The sequence below is a fragment of the Toxotes jaculatrix genome, chromosome 22, assembly GCF_017976425.1.
Source record: "Toxotes jaculatrix isolate fToxJac2 chromosome 22, fToxJac2.pri, whole genome shotgun sequence".
Taxonomy (NCBI): domain Eukaryota; kingdom Metazoa; phylum Chordata; class Actinopteri; family Toxotidae; genus Toxotes; species Toxotes jaculatrix.
In genome coordinates, this window is record NC_054415.1 from 472501 (window position 1) to 499656 (window position 27156).

Here is a 27156-nt window from a genome sequence, read left to right on the forward strand (position 1 = left end):
CCGCGCAGCAGCAGCTTCATCACCGCTGACCGTCTCCGACCTCCTGCTCGTCTCCAGGACGCGGCATGGACCCCCGAGCCCGGCCTGTTTCCTCTGAATCACAGCGAGTCCGGTTCGAGCTGCGGTCCACTGGGATGCTGAGAGCGGTGATGGAGATGAGGATGAGGATGATGGCGGTGCGCTGTTAGAGCTGCGGAGCGGAAATAAACCGCAGACTGAATCCGGCGCTGAGCGGGAGCATCGCGCTCCGATGCAGCAGAAAAATCGCCATTGTTTGGATGCGCAGCAGACTGGGAGGAAAACCCCGGAGCTTACCGACACCGTGTGACCGACAGGCACCATGTTTTCACCGCTGCTTCTTACGCTGTGTCTGCACTGGTTTATCCAGGTAAGGAGGCGTTTTTTTCGGGTAGATATTGAGCGTTTGGAGCCGCCGCTGCCGCTGCCGCCTGTCTGGGTGTCGTGAAGCGGCAGCGGCGGCTCCGCGGTCTGCGCGGCTTTGTTCGGTGAAAACAGAGCAGATGAGATCGTTTTTGTTCAGTACTGGAGTTTTACAGGAGGCGGGTGATGACTGACCGGGCGTGTGTCGGCGGCGCAGCCGTGAGACGGACGCGCTGTGGCACCGCAGGCCGGTGTGTGAGGCAGCCAGCAGCTCGTTCTGTCCCGCAGAAAGTGGGTCAGTCGGCTGCAGCCTCAGTGATTCCCTGCGTGTCTGTCAGCATCACTGAGCATCACACACACGCTGAGGCCTACACACACCCTGTGAGGGGGAACAGCTCCGCCGCTTTCCATCTGTGCGACCAGCCACATCATCTCACATCCACAGCTGATGGTGACAGATTCACCTGCACAGGTGTGATGTAGTTCGGGGGTTGAGCTGATTCACAGCAGTGAATTGGACGTATTTTCTGAAGGAGCCTCCTCTGACGGGAGGTTCAGAGGCTCTGTGGCAGTTTGATGATTCACACGTTTGCTGAAAAAGGACTGAATCTGAGTCTGAGCCTGAGTGAGTCTGAGTCTGAGTGAGTCTGAGTCTGAGTGAGTCTGAGCCTGAGTGAGTCTGAGTCTGAGTAAGTCCTAGTCTGAGCCTGAGTGAGTCTGAGTGAGTCTGAGCCTGAGTGAGTCTGAGTCTGAGTAAGTCCTAGTCTGAGCCTGAGCCTGAGTGAGTCTGAGTCTGAGTAAGTCCTAGTCTGAGCCTGAGTGAGTCTGAGTCTGAGTGAGTCTGAGCCTGAGCCTGAGTGAGTCTGAGTCTGAGTAAGTCCTAGTCTGAGCCTGAGCCTGAGTGAGTCTGAGTCTGAGTAAGTCCTAGTCTGAGCCTGAGTGAGTCTGAGTCTGAGTGAGTCTGAGCCTGAGCCTGAGTGAGTCTGAGTCTGAGTAAGTCCTAGTCTGAGCCTGAGTGAGTCTGAGCCTGAGTGAGTCTGAGCCTGAGTGAGTCTGACTGAGTCTGAGTGAGTCTGAGTCTGAGTGAGTCTGAGTCTGAGCCTGAGTGAGTCTGACTGAGTCTGAGTGAGTCTGAGTCTGAGTGAGTCTGAGTCTGAGCCTGAGTGAGTCTGAGCCTGAGTGAGTCTGACTGAGTCTGAGTCTGTCTATAGCAGAGCTGAAGTGATTTACACATGAAGCTCGGTCTTTTCGTTCTTCAGTCTTCGCTGTCTCTTGTTGAAGCCTCTCAGTCTCTGAGCACCGTCCATCAGTCCGTCTGTCCCTCTGGGTTGTGTTACGCTTTATCTGATGGTCTGAGTTTTTAATTTCCTCTTTTATCTCGGCAGCGATGTGGTCGAGTCATATTAAACTCAGTGCTGTTCCTCGGGTTTCTCTTCTCTGTGGAAACAGTGTGAGGGACAGAAAGGACTGTTTATGTTTTTTTGTTTTATTTCAGACTGAGGCTGAAGCTGAGGCTGAAGCTGAAGCTAACAAGCCTCAGGTCAGTTTCCTGAGCAGGGAATGATCCTGTGGATCAGGAATTTCAGGGTATGTTAGCTCAACACGTCACGTTCATGAACTCTGAACTCTGCTGAGCTCAGTTTATTCACGATGGGTGAAGACTGAAGACGCCGCGTCACATTCAGTGAATATGGAACCAAAGTGATGGGAGCTGCTGTCAGAGATGCTGATCAGTTAGGAGAAGGTATTGATTAGCTGGTGGCTTCGTTTTAAGTCTTTTGAAGACCTGTGTCCCGTCCTCTCTCTGCTGGAGTCTCAGGTCCTTTTCTTTTTGTGGGGGGGGGGGGGTCGGATAAGCAGGCATTGTTGCTGCTCTCAGGGAGTCGGTGGGCGGGGGTGGTTGGACTCCACCATGGAAACTTTTTGTTTTCTATCTGAAGGAGGGAACTGCTGTCAGCAGTGAACACAGGCTGCTGCTCAGTGCTCTTTGTGTACTTTGATTAAATGCCAGAGGCGGGTGGAGGGTGGAGGGTGGAGGGCACCTCGGCTCGTCAGTTTTTCTGTAATTACCTCCCTGTTTTCAGTCATTAAAGCTGCGTCCGTGCTCCTGTGTTGTCCTGACGAGAAGGTTTTGTCATAAAAGTGCAGCATCGACGAACAGACCGCGACTTCCTGGTCTCCAGAGACGGACGCTGAGACTTCGCTTTCCACGTCAGAGCCTGAACAGGAAACGAAAAGTTTGTGTCATGACATGAGTCACACTGAGATGATTGTTTTTATCACAAATCAGCGCTGAATATCCAAACATCTAACCCTAACACAGAGCCGGGTCGTTTCACTGGCTGATCAAATAAATCAACAGTATCAAACAGGTTTTATCAGAATCCATAAATCACCAGGTGTGAATGAACGAGTGAGGTCATCAGACTCAGAAAAGTTGATTCACTGTGAAATAGAATAAGGAATAAAATGAACTCAGTGTCCCCATGAGGACAGTGTCTCTACACACAGCAAATCATACAATATATACAATCACAGCATTAACCTTAATGGTCATGAAGCCAGAAACAGAGACGCTCCGGAGGCTGCGAGGATGAGTATGGACGAAGGACACGTCCATTCAAATCTGATGGAACGTGACTCTTTGAATAAGTGACCGTCCTTCTTCTCTGCTGTGGCTGTTGTGTAACGTGTGTTTGTTCTTCTGCCCCTGTGTGTTTGTGTGTGTGTGCAGTCTGAAGCAGAGAGAATACCCTCAGTGTTTTCCCTGCGTGTCTAATTCACTCTGATTAAACTGGTGCTCTGATCGGAGCCTCAGTGGGACCTTTCCCTCCGTCTGTTCACGCACACCACATTGATTATATCCTCAGATTATTAGTGCACTTTCACATATGGGGATTAACCCTGACAGTGATAATCCAAGCAGCTCTTTAAACTGTTGTTTTCCTCAGTGTGATTGTTAAATCAGATTGTCTGTACATTTTTAAAATCCCTCCAGAGACAGAAAAGCTTTTATTCTGACAGATTTTGTGCTTTACAGGTAAAACGAGAGTTTTACGGAGAGATCAGGAAAATGACTGGCTTTACGTTACAGAACCAGTTTGTTTGGTTTGATGTGTCGCTGATTATTCTTCTGTCGATCAGTTTATAGTTACAGCTGCAGAATAAATCTGTGGATTATTCTGTGTGAGCATCTTTGTGCTTTAAAAGGAAAGAAGAGGACACGGGGCTTTTTTTCAGAGATCAATTTCAGAGTTTGGTTATAAACATCTGTCTCATAGTTCTTTTCGAAAACTCTGTTTTAAATATCAGGTGGTACAACTGGTTTTCAGTTTAGCACCACAGGGCCGGGCTACTCATGAGCTTAATCTCTGATTCAGAAATGTAGAGTTGGTGACTGTCGAGTAGTTTTGAAAAAAGTCTGATATTTAACTGAGAAAACGTACGTGTGGTCGAAAGTTTGTATTGAGTTAAACTTTTTTTTTGCCTTTAAAACGTTTAATGTTTCTCAGTGAAGGAGAGAGCTGTCAGTCATGAACTGTAAAGTCTAATGAAATGAGGTCTGTCACCAGACCTCATTGAGAAATGTGAGAATTTAAGAGTGGTGTTGCTCTGCTGTCACTGAGCCTAAAAGCAGGACAGAGACGTGTTGTAAAATGCTGTCACTGTGGACCTTATCCGTCTCATTCACAGTCTAATGGACTCTGGACGCCCTGGTCCCCTCGCTGCACCACCCCTGCACCTCCTCCACACAGGAAAACAAAAACTCTGGAGGTTTGCATGATAATGTTGGCAGCTGCCTGAGGAGCCCCCCCCCCACGCATTCACAGGGTCAGATACTCCATTCATTCACCAGCTCTGCTCACTGAGAAACGCCTGTGTGTGTGTGTGTTTGGACTGGATGTGTGGATATGAGGATAAGATGAAGGACGGCCTGTAGAGCGGACGTTGGTTCTTTTACAGAATCAGGTTTTGGGGTAAAGTTCATCATTCTAATCTCCATGTTTGAAAAAAGAACGTTCCAGAAGCAGCTTCTCATTTTTAGCCCACACTCATCGTCACTGTCACCGGCAGCAGATTATATCAGCCGGAGACACTGGACAGGCCGACGTGAACAGACCGTCAGTGGTGGTGACTCTTCTCTGATGAAACCATCAGCTGTTCTCACATCAGTTTCAGGAGGAAGAATTTTTCTGGGTATTTATGCTGAAAGCCAAACGTCAGCACGGCTTTGATCAATGCTGTCCTCCTCCATTTTTATTGATTAGCTTAGTTTACTGATCAATGGGGCAGCAATAGGCCAAGCTGAACTCTGCTGGAAAAATCAAACAGAGGATCCTTACACTTCCACTTTACAGCTCAGCTCCATAATCTGCTCACTGGCCTGCTGAGGATCATTTAAACAGGAAGGAGCTTTGAAAGTGTGTGGATGAGATGCTAAAAGCTTTAATAATACTAATAAGCTGTGAAGATAAAGTGGAGTAACGTCAGCCGCTCAGTGCGGGGCCTTACAGACTGACACTGTGTGACTTTTCCAGCAGGTTTTTGATGCTTTCCATTCAAAGCAGTTGCCGAACTTTTTTACTAATTTAGCCACGTTTCCGTTCTAAAGGTAACTTAGGTTATTTTAAAGTCTGTATAAAGAGCTCCTGTGAGTCTCACCTCGTCCTCGGGCCTGTGTATCAGGCCTGTGCAGCTCGTCCGTGATGGGGGAGAACATTAGCATTCAGCCTCCGCTGCCCTGGACGCTCTCTGCTCTCCACCGTGTCCATGGTAATCCTGGAATCAGACAAACATAATGAGCATCTCCTCCCACCCCAAATGTGTCTCTCCTTTCATCTTAGTTACCTTGGCAACAACAGAGCAGCAATGAATTGAATAAATTGGTATGGATTTTTCTTCCTCCTTTATCCGAACCCCCACAGGAAGATGTCTGATCGTTACTGTGTGATGACGACTGACGGCCTGTAACTGATATTTATATTTCTGTCCACTGAGCACTCGGTGTACTTCACTGATTGTGTTCATTATCGATTAAATCTGATTGTTTTTGATTATAGATGAATTGTTTTGTTAGTAAATGCAGGAGAAATGTCCTGCTGACCAACATGACTTCACTTTAATGTTTGAGAGACGGACTGAGATCACTAACACGGTAGATTCTCTGTCAGTGGACTAACTGATGAACGGACCGATCACTGTGGCTCTGCTCCAGGAAACATGCCAGCAGCTGCTGGATGGACTGGGATCAGCTGTGGGTCAGATGGAGCAGGTTTCTCACCACAAAGCATGTCTTAGGACCTGGACCCGGACCTGGACCTGGACCTGGAGCCTCTCCAAATACCACCCCACTGCAGTTAAACTTAAAAACACCGGCTCTGCGTTTTAAAAGGCCAGGAGAGGAGACGTCAGGCTTTATAAGGGCGAGCGTCAATCATCCACCTGAACACAGAGAGAGAGAGAGAATGAGTGACTTCACTGTAAAATGGCCGCACACACACACACACACACACACACACACACACACACACACGTGAAACGGTTTTATAGTGACGGGAGGCGTCGCTCTGAGCGAGCACAGGGGCTGATGGGATTTTTTTTAACTCTTTGCTGTGATGATTCAACCGCTGGCTACAGCTAGTTAGCTAGTTAAGCTAATGTTAGCTGCCTGAGCTGAAACTGGTTCTGGTTTATTTGAAAACAAAAAGTCAGAAAAACAGTAAAAGGGTTTAAACAGGTGAACTCTGCTTCTGTCAGGTGACGAACACTAACAGGTAACAGGTAACACAGACTGTTTAGCACAAATGCTGCACAAGCTAGTTAATATTATTGTATTACAGTATTATTACTACTTATTTGTATTACAAGATGAATTTCACACAGAAGGTTTGATTTGACAGTTTCAGTGATTTAAAGTATCTAAAATACTTGATATTTGGTCCATCACTCTTCTGTGTGCGGCCGTGACAGACCGGAGGTTTAATCTCTCAGTACTTCAGATGCTGCTGCTCCTCTCCCACTCAAACCTTCTCCCCTTTTTTAAAAAGCTTAACAGCAGTTTAGTTGTGTTTGTCTTCCACTGCTCACGTGTTGTCCACAGTGTGGGCCTGATAGAGAACTGCATTCACAAAAAGAATCATTTAGTTTATCTAGTCACAGAAAGCTGAACTACATTTTCACTCCAAGGGCATTTCTGGATTTAGGTCATCTCAAGCGACAGAGTTCGTTCTGTGTGATAACGCGGTCGAACAAAGGAGAAATTCACCAACAGACGGACGCGTCTCGTGCTTCTGCCCTCGGCCATTTTCACTGTCACACGTGTTGAAGAAACTTCTTCTTCACGTCTTCAGGAGAATTCAGAGAAAAGAGTCAGGATATTATTGTCAGCTTTTATTTGCAGTTCAGATGAATTTGATTTTACTAAGAAATATTTAACGTCCCAAACCTTGTTGTGATAACTCCCATCATGCCTCAGTGCATGTCAGAGTCTCAGCAGGTGGATTATGTGCTGGGGTTTGGTTTCACAGAGTGTCCGTCCATCCTGTAAATCTGCTTCACATGTCACATGTTGCTGTTATTGATATGAGAAGCTCTTTAATCCACTCACAACGATCCATGGAAAAGCTGCTGAAGTGACATGAAGATGGATTTACTGTTTCACTGCTGCAGCAGCATTCATACAGGAGGAGGCGATTCGCTTCCCAGTCTGTCTGTTCCTCTAAGTATCAGGTGAAGCTTTTGTAAAAAGCGGAAATGTTTTCTGGAAAGTTTGGGTTAATGTTTGGACAGGAACCAATCGATAATCGGCATCAGATCAATGGATTTGAATCAGTTTGAATCTGTGATCAGTATCTGAGCGCGGTCTGTCGTCACTGTCTGAGGGTTTTATTTAGCTTCTCTCCATGAGGTCAGAGTTCAGATCAGCATCTGGTTTCCGGGCTCAGGGAAACTGCTGATTTCCTGTCGTCACCTTCACGGAGTCGGAGAGAGGACGCTCGGCGAGGAGTCGGCTCTCCTGCTGTCAGAGTTAATGAGAGCGCAGCAGATAGCATCAGACCCACCTGTCTGAAACACACGGCCGTAACAGGAAATCAGCTCCTCTGCTGCCGACAGCCGCTCGTGTCAGGGTGGCAGATATAACTGCGTCTGTAGGGAGGACACAGGGATGATGGAGATGGTAGTTAATCTCAGGTCTTTGAATAAAGAATAAAAAACGAATCTTTAACGAACATCCTCTGCAGGCGCTTCCCTTTTCCCATCGCACCTCTCTGACTTCTGCTTTCTCTCCTCTCACTTATTAGGGAGGTTTTTGTTTGTGATGACACTGATCCTGATCATCTCTGTGAAACGTTCAGACAAGCATCTCTGAGCTTTGGTGTGCTTTACAGCCTAACCTGTACTTCACACACACACTGTTTTCCCAGCTGACAGTGAATGTGTCGGCATATTTTCACCACTGTCACCACATCACCTTTTACTCACCTGTCCCTCTGACCTCTGAGGTCGTTCATTCGTTACAGCAGATTTTCAGTCATTTCCAGAGCCAGTGAGAAAAAACAGGAGCTGTAGGTTTGGAGTCTCTGGAGAGACAAACTCCAAACTCCAAACTCCTCCTCTGAAACACTGCTGCTGGCTGAAGAGGAGGAGGAGGTGGAGGAGGAGATGAAGGAGGTGGAGGAGGTGATGGAGGAGGAGATGTTTTGTGATCACGTGTCTCTTTATTTTACATCTTCCAGAGGTCGTCGACCTTCCAGGTGTCTGTGAACGATGAAGGTGTGATCGTGGCGACTCTGGAGAGCTCAGACCTGCAGGAGAACGCCACGGCGTACGCCGCCCAGGTGTCCGGAGAACCTCGACTGATCCTGGTTCAGTTTGTGAACAGCAGCGAGCCTGTGCTGTTCAACACGTCGTTTCATGGCCTCTGCTACACTGTGGGCCTGCTGGTTAAACTGGGTCAGACCTGGTCCAGACCCATCAAGACTGTACCTGTACTCACAAGTAAGTACCTGTGATGGACCGTCCTGTGATGGACTGTCCTGTGATTTCCCATTTGTGGACATTTTAGCTGTTTTCCATTTTTGTTGTCCAGATGTTTAAAAAGTTGGACGTGTGTTGTTTTGTGTCCTCAGAGCCTCTTCCCGTCCACACTGTTCAAATATCGGACTACAAGGAGTCTCCAGAAACCGGTGTGGTGTTTGAAATCGACCCTCCAGCCAGAAACGTCTTCAGCAGAGTCAACATCAGTTACACTGAGGGACAGGAGCGACGATCCATGCTCTATAAAGGTCATTTCATCTTTGCAGTTACAGAATCCCTGCAGTTTAAGCTGAATCTCACACAGCACATCATGTCCTGCTGAGAGCAGAGTGAGCGCTCACGTTAAGAAAACGTGGAGAGAGCTGAGCGTCTCCCAGCCGCTGCTCTCACTGTTCTGATGTTCTCGGTTCCTGTGAACGTTACCTGACTTACTGTGGATTAAACTCTTTGCTCTTGTTTCTGTTTGTTGTTTGTAGATTTTTACAAAGGGAAGACGGTGTTCAAGCACTGGTTACCGGGGGTGTGTTACCGTAACATCACCTTCCAGCTGATCTCTGAGGCAACTGTGTACCAGACTGCGCTGGTCACACACAGTGACATCACACACTCACCTGTACACCACAGGACAGGTGAGTGAGATCCTGTTTCTCTCAGAGTTCAAAGTTCAGACTGAGATGTGGTTTGGGGTTTGACAGGGAGCCGGGGTGAAACGTCGTTTAGTTTCAGAGCTCAGGATCAACTGGTTGTGTTTGAGCAGGTGAATATTTAAACCCCACCTGTGCTGTGGTTGTTCAGATCTGGGGGTCTGACGGTAAAACGTCAGCGTGGTTTATTCCGAGCTGAACGTGGTGAGTGAATCTCAGCTGCAGCAGCAGCAGAGCGCTCAGAGCTCACAGTCCGACAGTTAGAGGCTGCTCCTGCGTCTCCTCTGCATTATTGATGTGATAGAAACCATATGAACAGCAGCAGACGTTTCATTACTGTCATCACGTCTGGTTAACGAGCGCAGAGAGTCGCTGGTGTTACTGCAAACACGGACTGTGACCGAATCCTCACAACCAGAACTGGATCTGGAAACACAGATCAGCTGCAGCACTGACTGTGGAAAAGTGGAGGGCAAACAGTGGCCCGTGGGCCAAATCGGGTCCCTCGGTTTTTACCTAACGTACGCTCAGCAGAGCTCCTCCCTCACTCTGTGTCTCCTTCTCAGTGCCCTACCCCCCCCTCAACATCTCCCATAAGATTGTCCACCTGAGTCAGAGGGCGGGTCCAGGTGAGGCCTCCAACACGGCCCCTCCTGAGGGGAACCAGGACGGCGGACGAGCCTCCCGTCAAGCCCGGGACGCCCCGCTGATGGAGGAGAAGGAGCAGGAGATGCACACGGAGGAGGAGTACATCTCCGAGGAGGTGGTGGGAGTTTCCACTCAGATCCCCTTCAACCCAACACAGAACCTGACAGGAACCGCCCCCGGCGACTCAAACCCCAACCAGACGACGGAGGCCGAGACTCAGAGCTACTGGCTGGATCCCACTGAGCCGTCTCCCGCCGACAGAGAGGACGAGTTCGTTAACGCCGTGGTGTCAGAGTACGAAGACTCCAACGAGCCAGGTTCGGCCATGGGCCTCCCCTCTGAGCCCTCCGTCCTGCCCACCAGACTGCCCCCCATCCTGCTGGAGCTGCGCTGGCTGCCACCCAGACCCCCCACCAGCTACGACGGCTTCAACATCTACATCTACAGAGACGGTAAACAAAGGAGGATGCTGGGATACATGGGAGTGTGAGGCATAATATAATAATCATAAAACATTACTGTTATTTGTTTGTGTTATCAGATGTAACAACTGGTTCAAAAATAGATAAATGAATAAATTGAGAAAGTAAAATAAAATATAAACGACACTGAAGCAAACTGGATGTGCTTGATGTTCAGGATCTACACAGTTTCTCCTGGTTTTCAGGGAACTCGACAGAAACAGCCACTGTGGATGAAAACACTCACGAGTTTTTCACCGAGCTGACGGAGCCGGGAACGTACCGAGTCCAGGTCACCACGCTGAGCTCATCCGGAGACTGTGAGGCCAGAGAGAGCGCCGCCGACACCGGCTTCACCTTCTACCTCAGTACGTACGCAAGGCGCTCGGCGACCCCGACGACACGCTGTCGCCTCCACAGACCCTGAAACTGAGCCGGTGAAAGTCCAGGGGCTGGATCTGAGTGTCTGAGTGACAGGGTTTAAACTGTCAGTCAGTTATTAAAGTTATTAAAGGAGAAGGTGTTTTAATGAGCCTGTGAATCAGGGGACTGTTTAGAGGCTGGTAATGTCCCACTGTGTTTACAGGATGGTAAATCAGGATCTGCTTGTTTCAGGTCCTGGTGGGGAGCTGTTGGAGGAGCTGCGGGACCGTCCTCAGGCCGTCAGCGTCCGACTGCTGGACTCCAGCACTGCCGCCGTCTCCTGGGCCGCGTCCTCCGAGAACCACAACGGCAGCTTGGTGTCGGTGGTTTCTACAACCTGCCTGAAACCCAGCCTGAGCCAGAGGATGGAGAACACCTACTGCAGCGAGGTAAGGGACAGGACTCCGGACCTGTCTCGTTAGTTCATCTGTCCATACTCAGTGGTTCTGAGAGAAGCTGGACAAGTTTCATGGTTCAGGAAATGACAGGACTCACGTCCTAATCACAGCTGGACGTTAATGAGCTGCTGTGTTGGTCAGATGTGACTGACTCAGGATTTTTTATGTGATTCTCATATAATCATATCATTAAAATAAAATATATTATTATAGAATTTATTTGAAAATTACAAATGTATTCACAAAATATTGGAACTTCATTTTTTAAACGCAAAATGTTACGACTTTATTCTCGTATCACTGACTTTCTAAATGTTTGAACTTCATACAGCTGAAAACTACGGTTTCTAAAACCTAACTTTATCTATATTCAGACTTTTTTCTAAATATTTCTGTTTGATGTTTTCACAGGAAAATTCGACGAGTGACGTCATTACTAACCTGACGCCCGGGGCTCAGTACAGGGTGGTGGTTTATCACACCAACGGACCCCTGATCAGTCCTCCGTCCGAACCCGTCATCATCGACATAGGTGATTACCCCACGTCTACGCTCTGATTTATTCCAGCTCATTTGACCTTTGTTTAACTGGAGTTTTATCATCTCTGACTGCAGCCATGTTTATGTGTGTGTTTGTGTGATGCGTCAGAGCCCACAGGCGTCCGTGAGCTGGCTGTTTACCCTCTGAGTCCCACGGCGGTGATCCTGAACTGGCAGCGTCCGTACCACGTGGCCTTCAGAAAGTACGTCCTGCAGACCTTCTTCTTCAATCCGGTCACGCTGTCCTCGGAGTGGACCACCTACTACGAGATTGCCGCCACCGCCTCCGTCATCGCTTCAGTGGTAACCCTCAGCTTCATCACAAGGTTTTCTGAAAACACCTGAGACAGAAACGGTTCACACACGTTAATGGAACAGTTTCCCGTCTCTCTGGCTCATCACCAGATTCTGGATCTTTTATTTATTGATGATATTTATCACGGGGACGTCCAGCGTCCAGCTTTTCTCATTGCTGTTTAAATAAACCGGCTCTTACACGTGACGAGCGTATAATTACTCCCCTTTAGCCACTGACCTCTGTCCCATCACATTTACTGTGGACATTCAGTCCCTGGAGGATTAGTCTGAGTGTTTTTGCTAAGTCCAAATGAAGTGAGCACACACTTGTTCCCAGTTCTGTCCCTCAGGTTGTCTCGTGTTTTCCCTTAGAGAGTGACTGACCTGCTGCCGGCGTGGTATTATAATTTCCGTGTTTCCATGGTGACGTGGGGCGACCCTCCGCTCAGCTGCTGCGACAGCTCCACTGTGAGCTTGGTTACAGGTACGACTCTCTGCTGTGTGACCACGTTACACCTGCTGCTTCAAATCCCAGATCTGTGAACGATGCATCATGTTCAACATATTTGTACTGAAATGTAAACATGAGAGTAGATGCTGAAGCGTGGCGTCTCTCACTGGCGTCTCTCACTGGCGTCTCTCACTGTCTGCAGCTCCTGAGGCTCCTCACATCTCCTCCGTCGATTACTCTCATGGCGTTCTGTACGTTCGCTGGACGTACGGCGAACTCTTCATCGACCTGTCGCACTCCAGGATGCTGCACTGGCAGGTGGTCGCTGTCGGCAAGAAAGGCGCTGAGAAGAGCTACTCCATCGATGTGAGTCACTCACTCATTCATTCATTCATCCGGCCAACAATCATGCAGCTCTTCACTGAAGAGCGAAACATTCAGACCATAAACTCTGGGTCTGAGCTAACGCCGCAGCGTCTCTCTGAGGAACACTTAGTTTGTTAAGAAGATGAACTACAGACCTGAATGAGCCTCTGCTGCTCCTCAGCTGCTCCTCAGCTGCTCCTCAGCTGCTCCTCAGCTGCTCCTCTGCTGCTCCTCAGCTGCTCCTCTGCTGCTCCTCAGCTGCTCCTCAGCTGCTCCTCAGCTGCTCCTCAGCTGCTCCTCTGCTGCTCCTCTGCTGCTCCTCTGCTGCTCCTCAGCTGCTCCTCTGCTGCTCCTCTGCTGCTCCTCTGCTGCTCCTCAGCTGCTCCTCTGCTGCTCCTCTGCTGCTCCTCTGCTGCTCCTCTGGCTCCATTTAAAGCTCAGACTCTGCAGCAGCAGCAGCAGCAGCTTATTATTTCCAGGCTGAGTCGAGCTGCTATTGGTTTTCTCCTCTGGGTCCAGTGGATGGTGCAGTTAGCAGCAGAGGAACGAGCTGCTGTCTGCAGGAGCTGCAGCTCGTTCCTCCTCTGTGAGGCCAGAGATGTTCCCAGCACCTCGCTCCCATCATTAACTGGGCTGAGCCCACAGCGGCCGACAAACACCACTGCACAGTTTAACACGCGTACAGTAACTGTGATGATCATCTTCATCATCATCATCATTATTATTAGTTCACAGTCACAGAGCCGAGGACAGGAAACAGGAAGAACTAAATTCAGATGAAACTGTGTGTGTGTGTGTCAGGTGACTCGTAACGTGATGCGGGCCAGCCTCCCTCTACCTCCAGGTGACATCTACAACCTGACGGTGACGGCCTGCACCGAGCGCCGAAGGAACACCTCCATACCAAACATCATCAAACTGGGTCAGTGTCAACACACACGCACACACTGACACACACAGACACAGACACACTGACACACACTGACACACACACTGACACACACACACACACACTGACACACACACACACACACTGACACACACTGACACACACGCAGACACACACACACACACACACTGACACACACTGACACACACGCAGACACACACACACACACACACTGACACACACTGACACACACTGACACACACACTGACACACACACACACGCAGACACACACACACACACACACACACACTGACACACACACACACACACACACACACTGACACAGACACACACACACTGACACACACACACTGACACACACTGACACACACGCAGACACACACTGACACACACTGACACACACACAGACACACACACACACACTGACACACACACACTGACACACACGCAGACACACACACACACTGACACACACTGACACACACGCAGACACACACACACACACACACACACACACACACTGACACACACACAGACACACACACACAGACACACACAGACACACACACACAGACACACACAGACACACACACACTGACACACACACACAGTAACAGTATTCAAACCGAGCTCTTGCTGTTGTTTCCTGGACGTTGGGACGTTCCGTGTTCGTAGCGTCACTGAGTCGTCACACGTGTTTCCTCCTTCTCTCTGTCGTGTCAGATAGAAACAGAGATGTGAATGACAAATTTAATTAGGACCAGATGGTGTCACTGATCCTGAGTCCAGCAGATGGAGACAACATGACAGGAACCTGACAGAGGAGCCGGAGCTGAGGGACAAACGTGTGCTGCTGCAGTCGGAGACAGCAGACAAAGATCGGATCGATGACAAATGGGAAAGAATCTGCTTTCAGCTTTTCTGTGTTTTATGTGTTACGTGTTTATTTGAACAGTTTGATTTGGGGACGATCTCGAGTGGATGAAGCATCAGGAGACATCATCTGAACTGGAGTCAGAGCTCAGTGCAACATAAACCATCATCCACCACTGGTTGCTGTGGTCTGAACACTGGTTTCTGGCATCATTTCCTTCAGTTTGTTCTCAGCGACAAACTGAACGCAGCTTTTTCACCTTTAAAGTGAAACTTAAGTGTTTCCACTTCCTCTTCTGAGCGTGGTGAAGTATTTTGGTCGGCAGAGGAAGTGCCAGTGTCGTGTGAGGCTGCGCTGGGCTCAGACCAGTTTACACCTGCAGCTTCTACTTTCATACAAACACAGACCGAGGCTTTTATTTCTCCCTGTGCTGGTTCTGTTTCGTGCAGAGCCGGCTCCGCCCAGGTCCCTGTACGCCGTGAACGCCACTCACTCGTCCGTGACTCTGCTGTGGACCGAGGAGGGAGTGGTGGACTACTACCAGGTCCTCTGTCGACCCAACGCAGCCAGCAAGGAGCTGAAGGTAGAACTGAATGTGAATCCCTGATTTAAACTGTCAGGTACGAGTCACGAGCTCAGAGAGACGGAGGTGGACGAGCTTTCACGGAGTCTGACTCGTGTCTCCTCAGAGTTCAGCGGGTAAAACTTTCTACTTTTCAAACTTCTTCATGCTTACAAATGAAAAAATACGTTACCCAAAAAATTATACATACATATGTATATAAAATATTAAAATAAACAGAACTGATAGAAAAAGCTAAAGTAACAGTGAGTGATAAGTGAAAAGTATTTTTGATTTGAATTTAGATTTGATCACTTTCTCCACAGTCAGTGAGAATTTTCCCTCAGCGTTTATTTGCTGAGTCATACATTTGACGGTGGCTGTAAACAGCTTCGTCCCCTGAGGATGAAACGTGACTGAGATGCTGCGGAGCGGGCGACGCTGACCTCGGTAAAGTCAAAGTGAAACCAGTGAAACTTCGTGCTCCCCAGAGGATTCACCTCTGCTGAAAGGGCTTATCCTCATGTGATCTGTGGCAGCCTGCTGTTAGAAGTTCCTCTTTGGGGCTGTCGCTTTAATTTTATTCAGAACTCAAACTACGACTCAGACTCTGAAAAGCACGTCATTGATCTGATCAGTGTCCCGGGTTTAGAATTAACCAGTGTTTTCTGAACTTTACTGTCATTAGCCTCTTTCATCGTGTAGTTAGTGAACAATATGAAGAATAACAAACCGTTTCTCAGGGAAGTGAATGGGAAACCCTGCGGCCTCCTCAGGATCAGGATCAGGATCAGCCTGTCAGGAGCTGAGGATCTGTCTCTGAGTTTTTAAACGGTCTCTTTCAGGCCCGTGAGCCTCAGATGGCCAGCTCCCACGTGGTGATCGTTTCTGGTTTGATGCCCTCGTCCACCTACAACTGCACCGTCACCAGCTTCAGCTACAGCACGCCCAGCAAACCTGCACACATCACCATCACCACTGTCGGTAGGTGGCGCTGTCCGGTGCACCGATGCTGCACCTGCATTGCAGAGGTCAGCCACCTTCATTCACAGTCACTGCACCTGTGGGTCTGAGCTCACAGTTTCCACATTAATCAGAAATATTTCACAGAAATCTGATGAATGAATGAAAGCTCTGAAATATTTCCAGCTGCCAATGAATGAGTGAGTGTTTCTGTCTCCTTCAGTATCAGGTTTACACAGATAAGACGTTTGCTGACTGCAGCATACTGAGGGATTTAAAATGGATTTTCAGTTTTCATTCAAAATATTCAAGGAGTTAAAATGAAAAATGAACATGAGAGTTTCTCAGTTTCTGAGAAAATGAAATGAAACTGAGTGAATGGATCGTCTGCAGTGAGAGGACCAGCGAGTTTTTATCAACCAAACCAAATTATTATTAACTCAGCAAACAGCAGAAGCTGACTGCCTGTGCTGATGAAATGACTCATCTGGACTCTGACTGCATCAGACCTGCAGGGAAACATGGAGGAAGAGCTGAGCAAATGAAAGGAGGATCAGAAAACAGGGAGGATTCTCAGTGAGGTGCCGTCAAACAGAAAACACAGTGTGTAACACAAACCTGCTTCCTCTGCGTCTGCAGCCAAAGAGATGAACCCGAGCGTCGCCGCCATCTCGGCTCTGGCCGTGCTCAGCATCCTGCTCATCGGCCTGCTCGTCCTCTTCCTGCTGGTCCTGCGCAAGAAGCACCTGCAGATGACCAGGTAGAAGTGCACACCTTTAGTTTTTCATTTTCGTCTTGTTTTCGTCTGATGTTCGTGTTGTGAAAGGTTTGACGGGAGCTGGAGTAACGGACAGGACAGTGATGGATATGAAATAAAAGCTGCTGATCTTTATCACGGCGCTTCCTGAATGTTGACATGGATCATGTAGAAGCTGCTTCCTCTAAATCGAACCAGCAAATTCCACATTTGAATCTTCAACAGTTTTGTAGTTTCAACACCCATTTTCGAATGTGGTGGAGATTAAGTGCTAACCTCAGCTCTGAGGTTGTGGGTTGGTCTGACGGCGTCAGCTGGTCTGGTGTCAGTGGAAGAGGCTGTGTCACTCAGTAACTAGGACATAAACGACTTCCTGTTGTTCTGAGGTTAACCAGCACAATTAACTTCACTGTGAATTATTAGCTGAACGTTTGCAGCAGCAGAGACTGAAATGAAAAGTTGTGTCTGACAGAGACGCTGTGAGCAGGGTCAGACACTCAGAGAGTGATGCATGATGGGAGTTTGCTTCAGCCACAGACTTTTTCCACTAAAGTGAAAAATCAAAACGACTGATTTTATTTCTTATTTTCAGTTGTTGTGTGTTTGTTTTACGTGAACGGTCCCTGTGATTGTATGCCCTCGTGTTTGTGCACATGTGGAAGATGTTCAGTGTGACTGATGCTGTGATTCAAAACCATGAGATCGTCCAGTTTTATGTTAAGTGAAGTTGAGCTAACGTGCTGGAACCTTGTAAAAGTAAAAAAACCTTCAGCTTTATGATAAAGTTTCAGGTGAAATTCACGTCATCGTTAGAAAAACTTGAATCTTTTTTACCTGCTGAACGACTCGATGGCTCCTCAGATCTTCGTCCTCCCCCATCATCGTTTCCTGCAAACACTTAAACCACCGAGTTAAACGAGTCACCAAACTCTTATCATCTCTTCGTATCATACTCACTTTAATCTCTGTTATTTTCACCCTCATTCTTTGCAGTTCACTTCCTCTATTTACTGATTAGTCATCAAATATTTGGGACTTCCTCAAACTGCTCGGTGCTTTTCTCACCCTCCTCTGCTCACGTGTGACGGTGTTGTTGCTGTTTTCTGTTTCAGGGAATGTGGAGCAGAGACTTTCGTCAACTTTGCTTCGTTTGAAAGAGACGGCAAACTTCCTTACAACTGGTAGGACCCTCCTCCGTTCGCTTCTTCATCTTCAGATCACTGTCAAATGTGTAAACAGCATCTTAGAGTCAAACTTCAGCTGGAACGTGAGGCACATCACAGTCCTGAGGCCTGAGTGGGTGTTTCCAGATGTGCATCCTCAGTCTGGATGTCAGAGCTGCAAACACCCTGGAAAGCCCCAGTCAGAGGCAGGTCAGTGGCCCAGCGGGGGACTGAGGAGGCAGATCAGGGATCTGAACACGTAGCTTCAGATTTTAGCTTGTTTAGCAGCGCGAGGCGATGATGACGATGATGATGATGATGAGCTCAGACCCTCCCCCCTGCCTGCTTTGTTTGGACCAGCTGAAATGGGATGTTCGCTGATGAAAGCTCAGGATTTCCCTTAATCTCAGATTAAAGGGACAAAACGTCAATTTGTGTTAAATTCTCGAAAACAAGAAAAGATGATTCACAGTGGTTTGTTGTTTGAAATCAGACTCTGATCAGGCTGATGGATCAGGTTCAGTCCCGTGTGATTCATAACAACCACAGATCTGTGATTAATATAACAGCTGAAAGACGGTCAGCGAAGGCAGAACCTCGGCTTCCATCTGCTGTTGTATTTGACCTTCCATCACTAAATGCACATGTCCATCAGAGTGTGTTCTTCTTAATGTGACGGTGGTTGTGTTTACGCTTTGTGCATGTCAGCTGATTGGTGCGGCAGCAGCGTGGACGTGACGACAAACGGTGGCGTCACCACTGACGCAGATGAACGTGTCGGTGAAACGAACGTCGTACAACACGCCGCGGGTTTTACACTTTCCGGCAGCTCTGCGTTCGCCACGTACAACAGCGTGTTCACGAACAGTGGAAAGCAGCTGGATCTTTCCAGATGTTCGAACAGGAAGTGTCAGGTGTCGTGAATTTTCTCTCGAGCCCAGATGTTCGTATGTAAATGCTAAACTTCTTCATTGCAGTTGTTCAGATACTGAAAGGATCTTGAGTTAGAACAAACACAAGAGTGCAGATAAAAGATTCTCCTCCGCTGCTCCATCTCAGGAGCGCGGAACCGACGCACACGCGTCAGCGGGGTCACGACCCGAGCGGCACCAACGTTAATGAGATCATCAGGTTCATTAAGGTGCCGTCACGTGTTTGACGTCACCGCCCAGCGACAAACCGGGGCCTGTTTATACGCGCCGAGGGTCCCGGCTGACTGATGCATTGTGGGACGGGCCGTGAGGACGCAGTGATGTCACACTCAGGCTGGAGGGTGTTTAAATGAGACAGAGACAGAGCGGCCATTGACGTCCGGCGGCAAACAGACTCCTGTTGTCCTCGACAGAGACAACGGGACACTTTCTGCTGCATGATGCATTAACTGTGTGTTCAGCACTAATGTGAAGCTCTCCACGCTCTGTGCCTCTTTACTAATGGAGCTCCATGTTCTGTCGCCCCCTGGTGTCTGTTTTTCTTTCTTGTTTTTGTTCCTGTTGTTTTTATTTGATCCCCCTTCAGGCGAAGAAGCCTCTTTGCCTTCCTTACCCTACTGCCATCCTGCCTTTGGACTGACTATCTTTTGGCTTTTTATATTAATCCTTGGTAAGTAAGCACTTGCTGGCCAAAAACACTGCACATCAGGGGCATGTCCCAGCAGAGCCACAGCCCACAGTATTGATCAGAGACAGCTTCACACTGTTGGATCCGAGGTGACCTCAGTGACGAGCCAGTAGATCACACCTGGATCACCTCTGGATCCAGAATCCAACGATAAGTCTGGTGTTATTCTAGATTTTTCTTTTTTCAAAAAATCCCACGAGAAACCGAGTTTAAAGCTCGAGGTTTGGTCTGGATCTGAGGTGTGGTTCATCACGCACTGTCCTCCTGCTGGTCTGGAACCTGGAGTTCCTCAGGGTTCTGTTTATGAGCCCCTGTTCTGTGTGTGTGTGTGTGTGTGTGTGTGTGTGTGTGTGTGTGTGTGTGTGTGTGTGTGTGGAGGGCTGATGGACCTGGGATTGATTGACGAACAGGAAAATGGAGAATAGCACCAGACTTACTCTTCAACACTTTAAAGCCGAGTGTAAAGTTTGATCGACGGGAAACAGGAAGTCAGCAGATGATTCCTCTGACATGTTGAGCTCTGTCTGCAATGCTGTGTCTGTGGTTGAACTCTCACACACACACTCACACACACCGAGTGTGTTTCTACTAACATGCTGGATGTAGCATGATGCTAACCGTGGATGCTAACTGGTGTTTGGTGTGTGCATGCTGTGGTCCAGCCTGTAGAACAGCTCCTGTGTGTTGTGTGTTAGACTGTAGATGTTATGCTGCATGAAGGTTTGTTCACTGATGTGTTACTATCCTCAGTGAACAGAGGAAACACGGAGGCATTTTAACACAATCAGAGAAACGAGAGATTTGACGTGAGGAGAAAAGCTGCATGTTCGATGTTCGATGTGGAGTCAGCAGAGTTTCTGGGGTTCGACCGATGGATGCTTTCACATCGACCTGTATGGAAGGCGACAGAGTTCAAATGGCATTTTCCATTTGTGTGCTTCGACTTTTACTAATTATTTCCATTATATTATCATTAGAAATCAGCTAAACTCATTTTTCAAATTCAAATATAAAAAGTCCAGTTTGCAAAAAATGGAATTTTAAATTCAACAGAACTGAAAGTACAAGTTGTTTTTGTACATCACACAGTTACGTACACACAAATGGAAATTCTAATTTTAATATAATGAGATTATTTCACTGTAAAAAGTTTGAGAACTTTTTACATGTCACTCCTGTAAAATACTTTAAAATTGGTGAGCATCAGTAAAAACCGCCGTCGGTCGAGCCCTGATGCGATGAATGGCTGAGCAGTGAGAGTCTGAGCATCCTCTGTGTAACGTGACCTGTAATTTAGTCTGTCGTTACTGATCTGTGGCGTCAGAGTCATCACGAGGAAATTTACCTGTCTGTATTTTATAGGAGCAAGACAGCGCTAAAGAAACGGAAGCTAACAAGGTAACGAGACTAAACAACAAGCAGCTTACACCTGTTCTTTAAACCCTCTGAGTGAACGTTCTCTGTCTCCTGCACGTTTTATTCTGTCTGTGAGTTTAAAGGTTAAATAACAGATCAGATTCAGGAAAAGTCATGAAGTCCAGTCATGTGTCAGCAGATTGTCCCTGTGTCCTCTTTCAGCCCGGTGCAGCTGGACGACTTTGACGCCTACTTTAAAGAAATGAGCAAAGACTCGGCCTACAAGTTCTCCCTGCAGTTTGAGGTGAGTTCATTCAGCAGCTGGCAGCAGTGAAAACACTGCAGGTGTGTTTACCTGAGCTGAGCCGCTGATGTCAGCATTGACGCCGTAGATCTGAGCGCAGAGGTCTCACACTTTCACGTGTTCCAGGAGCTGAAGAGCGTCGGCCTGGATCTGTCCCACGATGCAGCAGACCTGCCCGTCAACAGACCGAAGAACCGATACACCAACATCCTCCCATGTGAGTTCGCTTCCTGCCAACACACGAACATTCGTATTATGATGTCATCACAGCGGTTTCTCATGTGCGTTACGTTCACAGCTGTCAGAGCCATCTGTGGTTCTGTAAATCAGACCTGAGTGATGATTGAAGGTCAAAGGTCAAAGGTCCAGAGACAGATACTGACTTCGCACTAAGTCAGTTTAAAAACACAAACATGAAGAAGACATGCAGTTTATACACAAGTCAAACTGAAGTCCAGCGTTTCCAAACGTCCTCGTGTGTTTGACTCACAGCTGATCTGACGGCTGGACGTCAACACGTCGTGTGTGAGGCTGGAAATCTCGTTTAGTCTGAATCTGACCGAGGAAAAACAAAAAGAGAGACAGAGACGTGTTCTGGCTGCTGGACCAGTGTCTCCTCTGCAGACAGACTGTCCTCTGCACAGTGAACTGACTGATTTCTGTCTTCTCTCCAGACGACTTCAGTCGGGTGAAGCTGATCTCGATGCACAACGACGAAGGTTCAGACTACATCAACGCCAACTACATACCTGTGAGTTCACCTGTCAAATTTTTCCGACAGTTTAGGAAGAAGAACTTTATCAGCTACATTTACTGAAAGAATCAAAAGTAAAAGTTGTGCAGTGAAATTTCTGATGTGATCAGATGATTGATCCCGAGTCATCGATGATGTCATCACGTTATCAAAGTGCACTGCAGTGTTAGTGTGACGCAGACAGAGTCCTGCTCCCTCTGCTGACTGCAGATCAGCTGGAACTCAGTGTGAGTGACGCCGTGTTTGTCACTGTGTGTCTGTGCCACACTCAGGGATACAAACATGCTAAAGAGTACATCGCCACCCAGGGGCCGCTGCCCGAGACCCGCAACGATTTCTGGAAGATGGTTCTGCAGCAGAAGTCTCCGATCATCGTCATGCTCACGCAGTGCAACGAGCGACGGAGGGTGAGTTTCATTTCTGTTTCCCAGAGAGGAAACGGGACGAGTTTAAACTCATCGCGTCGCCGCAGCTTCCTGTCTTTACTCACAGACCCTGACACATGTCCCTCAGTGGGTCTCCATGGAAACAGACTTATTCTCCACAGCTCAAACTGAACGAGCTCACACAACAAACGATTTGCAGCGATCAATTATCAATAAATCTGAGACTCACATAATCAAACAGACGCAACAGGATAAAAACAACAAGACCTGAGAGACCAGATTCACCAACAGGTCTGATGAGGTCTGATGTGGTCTGATGAGGTCTGATGAGGTCTGATGTGGTCTGATGTGGTCTGATGAGGTCTGATGTGGTCTGATGTGGTCTGATGAGGTCTGATGTGGTCTGATGTGGTCTGATGAGGTCTGATGTGGTCTGATGAGGTCTGATGTGGTCTGATGTGGTCTGATGTGGTCTGATGAGGTCTGATGAGGTCTGATGAGGTCTGATGTGGTCTGATGAGGTCTGATGAGGTCTGATGAGGTCTGATGTGGTCTGATGAGGTCTGATGTGGTCTGATGTGGTCTGATGAGGTCTGATGAGGTCTGATGTGGTCTGATGAGGTCTGATGAGGTCTGATGAGGTCTGATGTGGTCTGATGAGGTCTGATGAGGTCTGATGTGGTCTGATGTGGTCTGATGAGGTCTGATGTGGTCTGATGTGGTCTGATGTGGTCTGATGTGGTCTGATGAGGTCTGATGAGGTCTGATGAGGTCTGATGAGGTCTGATGTGGTCTGATGAGGTCTGATGATCACGCAGCAGGAACACGTGTTCTCTGTTTCAGGTGAAGTGTGATCACTACTGGCCGTTCACAGACGAGCCTGTGATGTACGGAGAGATCAGCGTGGAGATGCTCTCTGAAGCCGAGTCTCCGGAGTGGACCATCAGGAAGTTCAGACTGGGATACGTGAGTACCACTTTACCATCCTGAGGCTCTGGATTCATTCAGCACTGAAATCAGTAGGAAAACTGTGCTGCTGTCGCCTCCTGCAGGCTGACGAGACTCAGGACGTCCTCCACCTGAACTACACCTCGTGGCCGGATCACGGCGTCCCCACGGTCAACGCCATCGAGAGCATCCTGCAGTTCGTCCACATCGTCCGTCAGCAGGCCAACAGGACCAAAGACCCCATCGTCGTCCACTGCAGGTCAGGACGGGGTCTCTGCAGACTCCACTCAGATCAGATACAACACGTCTGTGACATTTCTCCTGAACTCTCACGTCTGGCGTTGACGTTGCTGTGTGTGTGTGTGTGTGTGTGTCTCCGTCCTGTGGGTGAGGGTTCAGACTGCAGCTGCAGCCTGTGACTCTAAAAGCACAAGTTCAGTTTTTAATGAGCATTATTCAGGATTTTATTTGCTCACAGTCGACTTCAGGGAACTTTACTGAGCAGAGCAGAGACACTGAGTCACAGAGCAGGAAGACAGATCACGTCCTGACCGTTAGAGCCATAAAAACTCGATTAGACGGATGATGTAATGTCCATTATGTCATGTGTTTTGCTCCCGTCGTGGCTGAACTGTCGTTAGCAGAAAAGCAGCAGAGGTTTTGTGTCTCATGATGCGTCTGTCTGTGTCCGTCTGTGGTCCTCAGCGCTGGAGTCGGCCGGACCGGGACCTTCATCGCTCTGGATCGTCTGATGCAGCACATCAGAGAGCACGAGTTCGCAGACATCCTGGGCATGGTGTCTGAAATGCGATCGCACCGTCTGTCCATGGTCCAGACCGAGGTAACGAGCGCAGCCCAGCAGCTCAGATCGGATCGGACCCTGTTCAGCAGCACTTCCTCCTGCTGCCGGGGCTGCTTTGGTTTTCTGTGGCACTGCACAGATTCAGATCTTTGTGGAAGTGAAACTGTGAAAATGCAGATGTGTGCAGACAGAAAGTTAACGGAGCTTTTCACTTCAGAGATTCACAGATTTCATCATAAATCTAAAATACTCAGCTTCTTCTCAGGGTTTGGTCTGTTGGGACTGACCAGGTGTGATGCAGCTGCTGCGTGTCTCCTCTGCAGGAACAGTACGTGTTCATCCATCAGTGTGTCCTGCTCATGTGGCAGAAGAAGAAGCAGCAGTCCATCACCTCCGACGTGATCTACGAGAACGCCAGCAAGACATAATGACGACACTTCGTCCAGACGTGAGTCACAGCTACACAAACGTCAGGGTCAGTTAAAGGTGATCGGTCCGTCCTGGATCCTACAGCTGAACGCAGATGTTCTCACCTTCACTAACTGCTGTCTGAGGTCAGTGCCTTACCGCCCTTTTCCTTGTCTTGCAGGCTGTGAACACGCCCGACCTCCTGTGCTTCAGGCATCCATTCTGTGCAGAAGAAGAAGATCCGCTTCCTCATCAGTATCAAAAACCCAAACGGCCGAACATCTCACCGCCGGAAAAAATTGAGTTTACGTTTGAATTGGTTAAAGCTTAGGACGGAGTTTTGCCTTAAGGAGCCTTCCACTGACTGACCTACATGTCCGACCCCACCCTGCCCTCCCAGGCTCGGGCCTCCGCCCGCTGATCGGATGTGCACGCCGCGTCCGTGCGGTGGAGCTGAGTCAGCAGTTTTTCATCTTGTTTCTGTGTTGTAATCTCAGGAGTCGCTGAAAAACCAGCAAACACGCCGGCCTCTTCCTGCCTCACCTCCTCTTCGGTTCTTTAGTTTTGCCTTCAGCTTTCCCACACACTGCCAAACACGCCGACACGGGACGTCGCCACGCTGATCCCGGAAAACAGCGACCGCCCTAACAGGCCCCCGACCTGCCACTGCTGCACAGGAGACGTTCACCGAGAGAACCCAGCAAGCATTCGACCAAGGACGGAGTCCGGAGCAGCAGAGAGCTCAGTCTGAGGTTTCAGGACGTGGACGCTGGTTTTTAATGGATCAGTTAGATTCGAATTTTTACTGAAAGACTAAAACTTTACTAAACTCGATCGTGCTCCGTGGAGTTTGAAGATTGAGACATCGTCAAACCTTCGTGGTCGCATCAGCTGACTCAAACATGCTGAAGGAAAATGTTGGTCGACCGCAATTTTTTATTTGATCCGTCGAGTCAAATGTTTGCTGGGTCTGCACAAGACTTTGATTCTTTTAATTTCAGGGCACAAAAACAGTGGAAGGGAACGAACGAGTGTCTCACCGTCCTGTCGCCGTCCCCTCGCTCCTCGCTGTGTTAGAGGCCAGTTTAGACGCTAGAGACTGTGGTTGTAGAGCTGTAGTTTGTATTTGCACTGAGGCCTCGGAGCCCAGGGGCCTCGGAGCCCCACCTGCTGAAAGAAGAAGGGAAGAGTTTCTGCTGCTCCCAACTGTGGAGGACTAACTGCACAGCCCTGTCCTCTGTATTCATCCTGTGCACTGTGGACTCTGTCTAACGAAGGACAACGACACGAGTCCTGATCTGAGCTGAAGATTAATGTGAGACCACTGTGTAGGTTTGTGATCTCATCAGCTGCAACAATCAGCAGAGAAATGGATCATATCTGAGGACAGAGGACAGACAGTTACTCAGCTGAAGACATGGCATTAAGACCTGGATCAGTGTCTCTGCTCAGACCTGGTCTGAGTCTTCAGGGGCCCTGACGTGAGCTCAGTCACATCAACACCAACATCTGATACAACTACATTCAAAACATTAAGATTTTCACTGTGACACATTCACTGCTTTTCTCCCAGCATCCTGCTGCAGCTCATCATCATCATCACCATCATCATCATCACCATCATCACCATCATCACCATCATCACCATCATCATCATCACCATCATCACCATCATCATCACCATCATCACCATCATCATCACCATCATCATCATCATCACCATCATCACCATCATCATCATCATCATCACCATCATCATCATCATCACCATCATCATCATCACCATCATCATCACCATCATCACCATCATCATCATCACCATCATCATCACCATCATCACCATCATCATCATCATCACCATCATCATCATCATCATCCTCACCATCATCATCATCATCATCATCATCACCATCCTCACCATCATCATCATCATCCTCACCATCATCATCATCGCAGGGTCTGAGCTGATGGAAATTCAGATTCATCTCACTGACACTGAAACTCACTGAGAGTCAGTGAGTTTCAGTGTCAGTGGGATTTTGGACGATCTGCAGAAGTTTCAGTGACAAAATCAGTGAATGTGACAAAAAACACAAACACATTACAGTTAACGGGGGGGCGGGGTCAGGGCCCCTGGGGGCCGTGTGGCTGGGGGCGGCTCTCTGTGTCTCTGTCTGAGCTCATGACCACTGTACAGAAAACATGAAGCCATTTGCTGAAGCTTTGTGTCTGAAACTTTGATCATATCCAACTTATTTATGACGATTAGTCGTTTTCCATCGTTCCCTGGCAGACGAGTGGTCACCCCTCCCCCCCAGCCCAGAGTTTTACACTCCATTCAGGATGTACAGGGTGTCGTCAAAATAAAAGCACAGCGCGGGGTCTGGATAAAAAGCCCAATATGTTTTTCAAAAATTGCTCCTGTGGCAAAGTTTTTCTAAACTGTTTGTATCCAACTTATTTCATTTTCTAAAAACACAGCATGTGAGTAAAACTCTGCTGAACATTCAATTCTTAAAGTGCTGACGTTTAAAGGAATCTATCATTGTGGTTCACACTGATTAAACCGAGTGAAGCCTGTGCTGTGTGTGTGCATGTATACATACGTGTGTATATACACAGGTGTGTACATACACAGGTGTGTATACGTACCTGTAAAGTTGGGTCTGTATAACTTTGGGTTCACTCTCAGATTTTGGTGG

The 27156-nt window shown here is 48.3% G+C and overlaps 1 protein-coding gene and 2 long non-coding RNA genes across 6 annotated transcripts in view; 1 reads left to right on the forward strand and 2 right to left on the reverse strand.

Annotated features, from left to right (window-relative positions):
- The window catches only part of LOC121176340, a 16364-nt gene extending 3483 nt beyond the window's left edge, over positions 1-12881 (reverse strand). Inside the window, exons 1-9 of one of the 3 annotated variants that reach the window (XR_005892954.1) lie at positions 12802-12862; positions 12448-12605; positions 12214-12366; positions 11674-11873; positions 6827-7527; positions 6647-6725; positions 5663-5823; positions 5044-5160; positions 2452-2600 (exon numbers count right to left, since the gene is read on the reverse strand). This is a non-coding gene — a long non-coding RNA (uncharacterized LOC121176340). Of the gene's footprint in view, positions 1-2451; positions 2601-5043; positions 5161-5662; positions 5824-6646; positions 6726-6826; positions 7528-11673; positions 11874-12213; positions 12367-12447 lie in introns of all 3 variants that reach the window. The other 2 variants (XR_005892952.1, XR_005892953.1) reach the window with 2 other exon arrangements.
- On the forward strand, positions 341-26148 carry ptpro (protein tyrosine phosphatase receptor type O). 2 transcript variants are annotated; one of them, XM_041030382.1, is made up of 27 exons: positions 341-388; positions 8118-8379; positions 8511-8666; positions 8895-9047; positions 9629-10162; positions 10378-10539; positions 10787-10983; positions 11404-11524; positions 11642-11835; positions 12202-12313; positions 12483-12646; positions 13448-13568; positions 14881-15014; positions 15839-15977; positions 16596-16716; positions 17826-17894; positions 19395-19478; positions 20859-20894; positions 21075-21156; positions 21283-21373; positions 21831-21907; positions 22183-22317; positions 23140-23262; positions 23349-23503; positions 23950-24085; positions 24370-24494; positions 24636-26148. In XM_041030382.1, the coding sequence occupies exons 1-26, from the start codon at positions 341-343 to the stop codon at positions 24472-24474; spliced, it is 3711 nt and encodes a 1236-aa protein (XP_040886316.1). In that variant the 3' UTR covers positions 24475-24494; positions 24636-26148. The 2 variants fall into 2 exon arrangements, with proteins under 2 accessions (XP_040886316.1, XP_040886317.1); XM_041030383.1 differs by lacking the exons at positions 341-388; positions 8118-8379; positions 8511-8666; ... (9 more) ...; positions 14881-15014; positions 19395-19478 and having other exon boundaries at positions 15845-15977.
- Positions 14054-17685, reverse strand: LOC121176341. Its single transcript, XR_005892955.1, has 4 exons — positions 17548-17685; positions 16575-16702; positions 15727-16011; positions 14054-14268 (listed from the first exon to the last, which is right to left on the reverse strand). It is a non-coding gene; the product is annotated as an uncharacterized LOC121176341 (long non-coding RNA).
- Positions 26149-27156: the final 1008 nt, after the last annotated feature.

What these genes read in the sequence shown, in the direction of transcription:
- ptpro (XM_041030382.1), top strand. Translation starts at nt 341, where the DNA reads ATGTTTTCACCGCTGCTTCTTACGCTGTGTCTGCACTGGTTTATCCAG. An exon ending in GCTTTTTATATTAATCCTTG is followed by an intron (nt 19,479 to 20,858) that starts GTAAGTAAGCAC and finishes TGTATTTTATAG; the next exon opens with GAGCAAGACAGCGCTAAAGA. An exon ending in CCCATCGTCGTCCACTGCAG is followed by an intron (nt 23,504 to 23,949) that starts GTCAGGACGGGG and finishes TGTGGTCCTCAG; the next exon opens with CGCTGGAGTCGGCCGGACCG.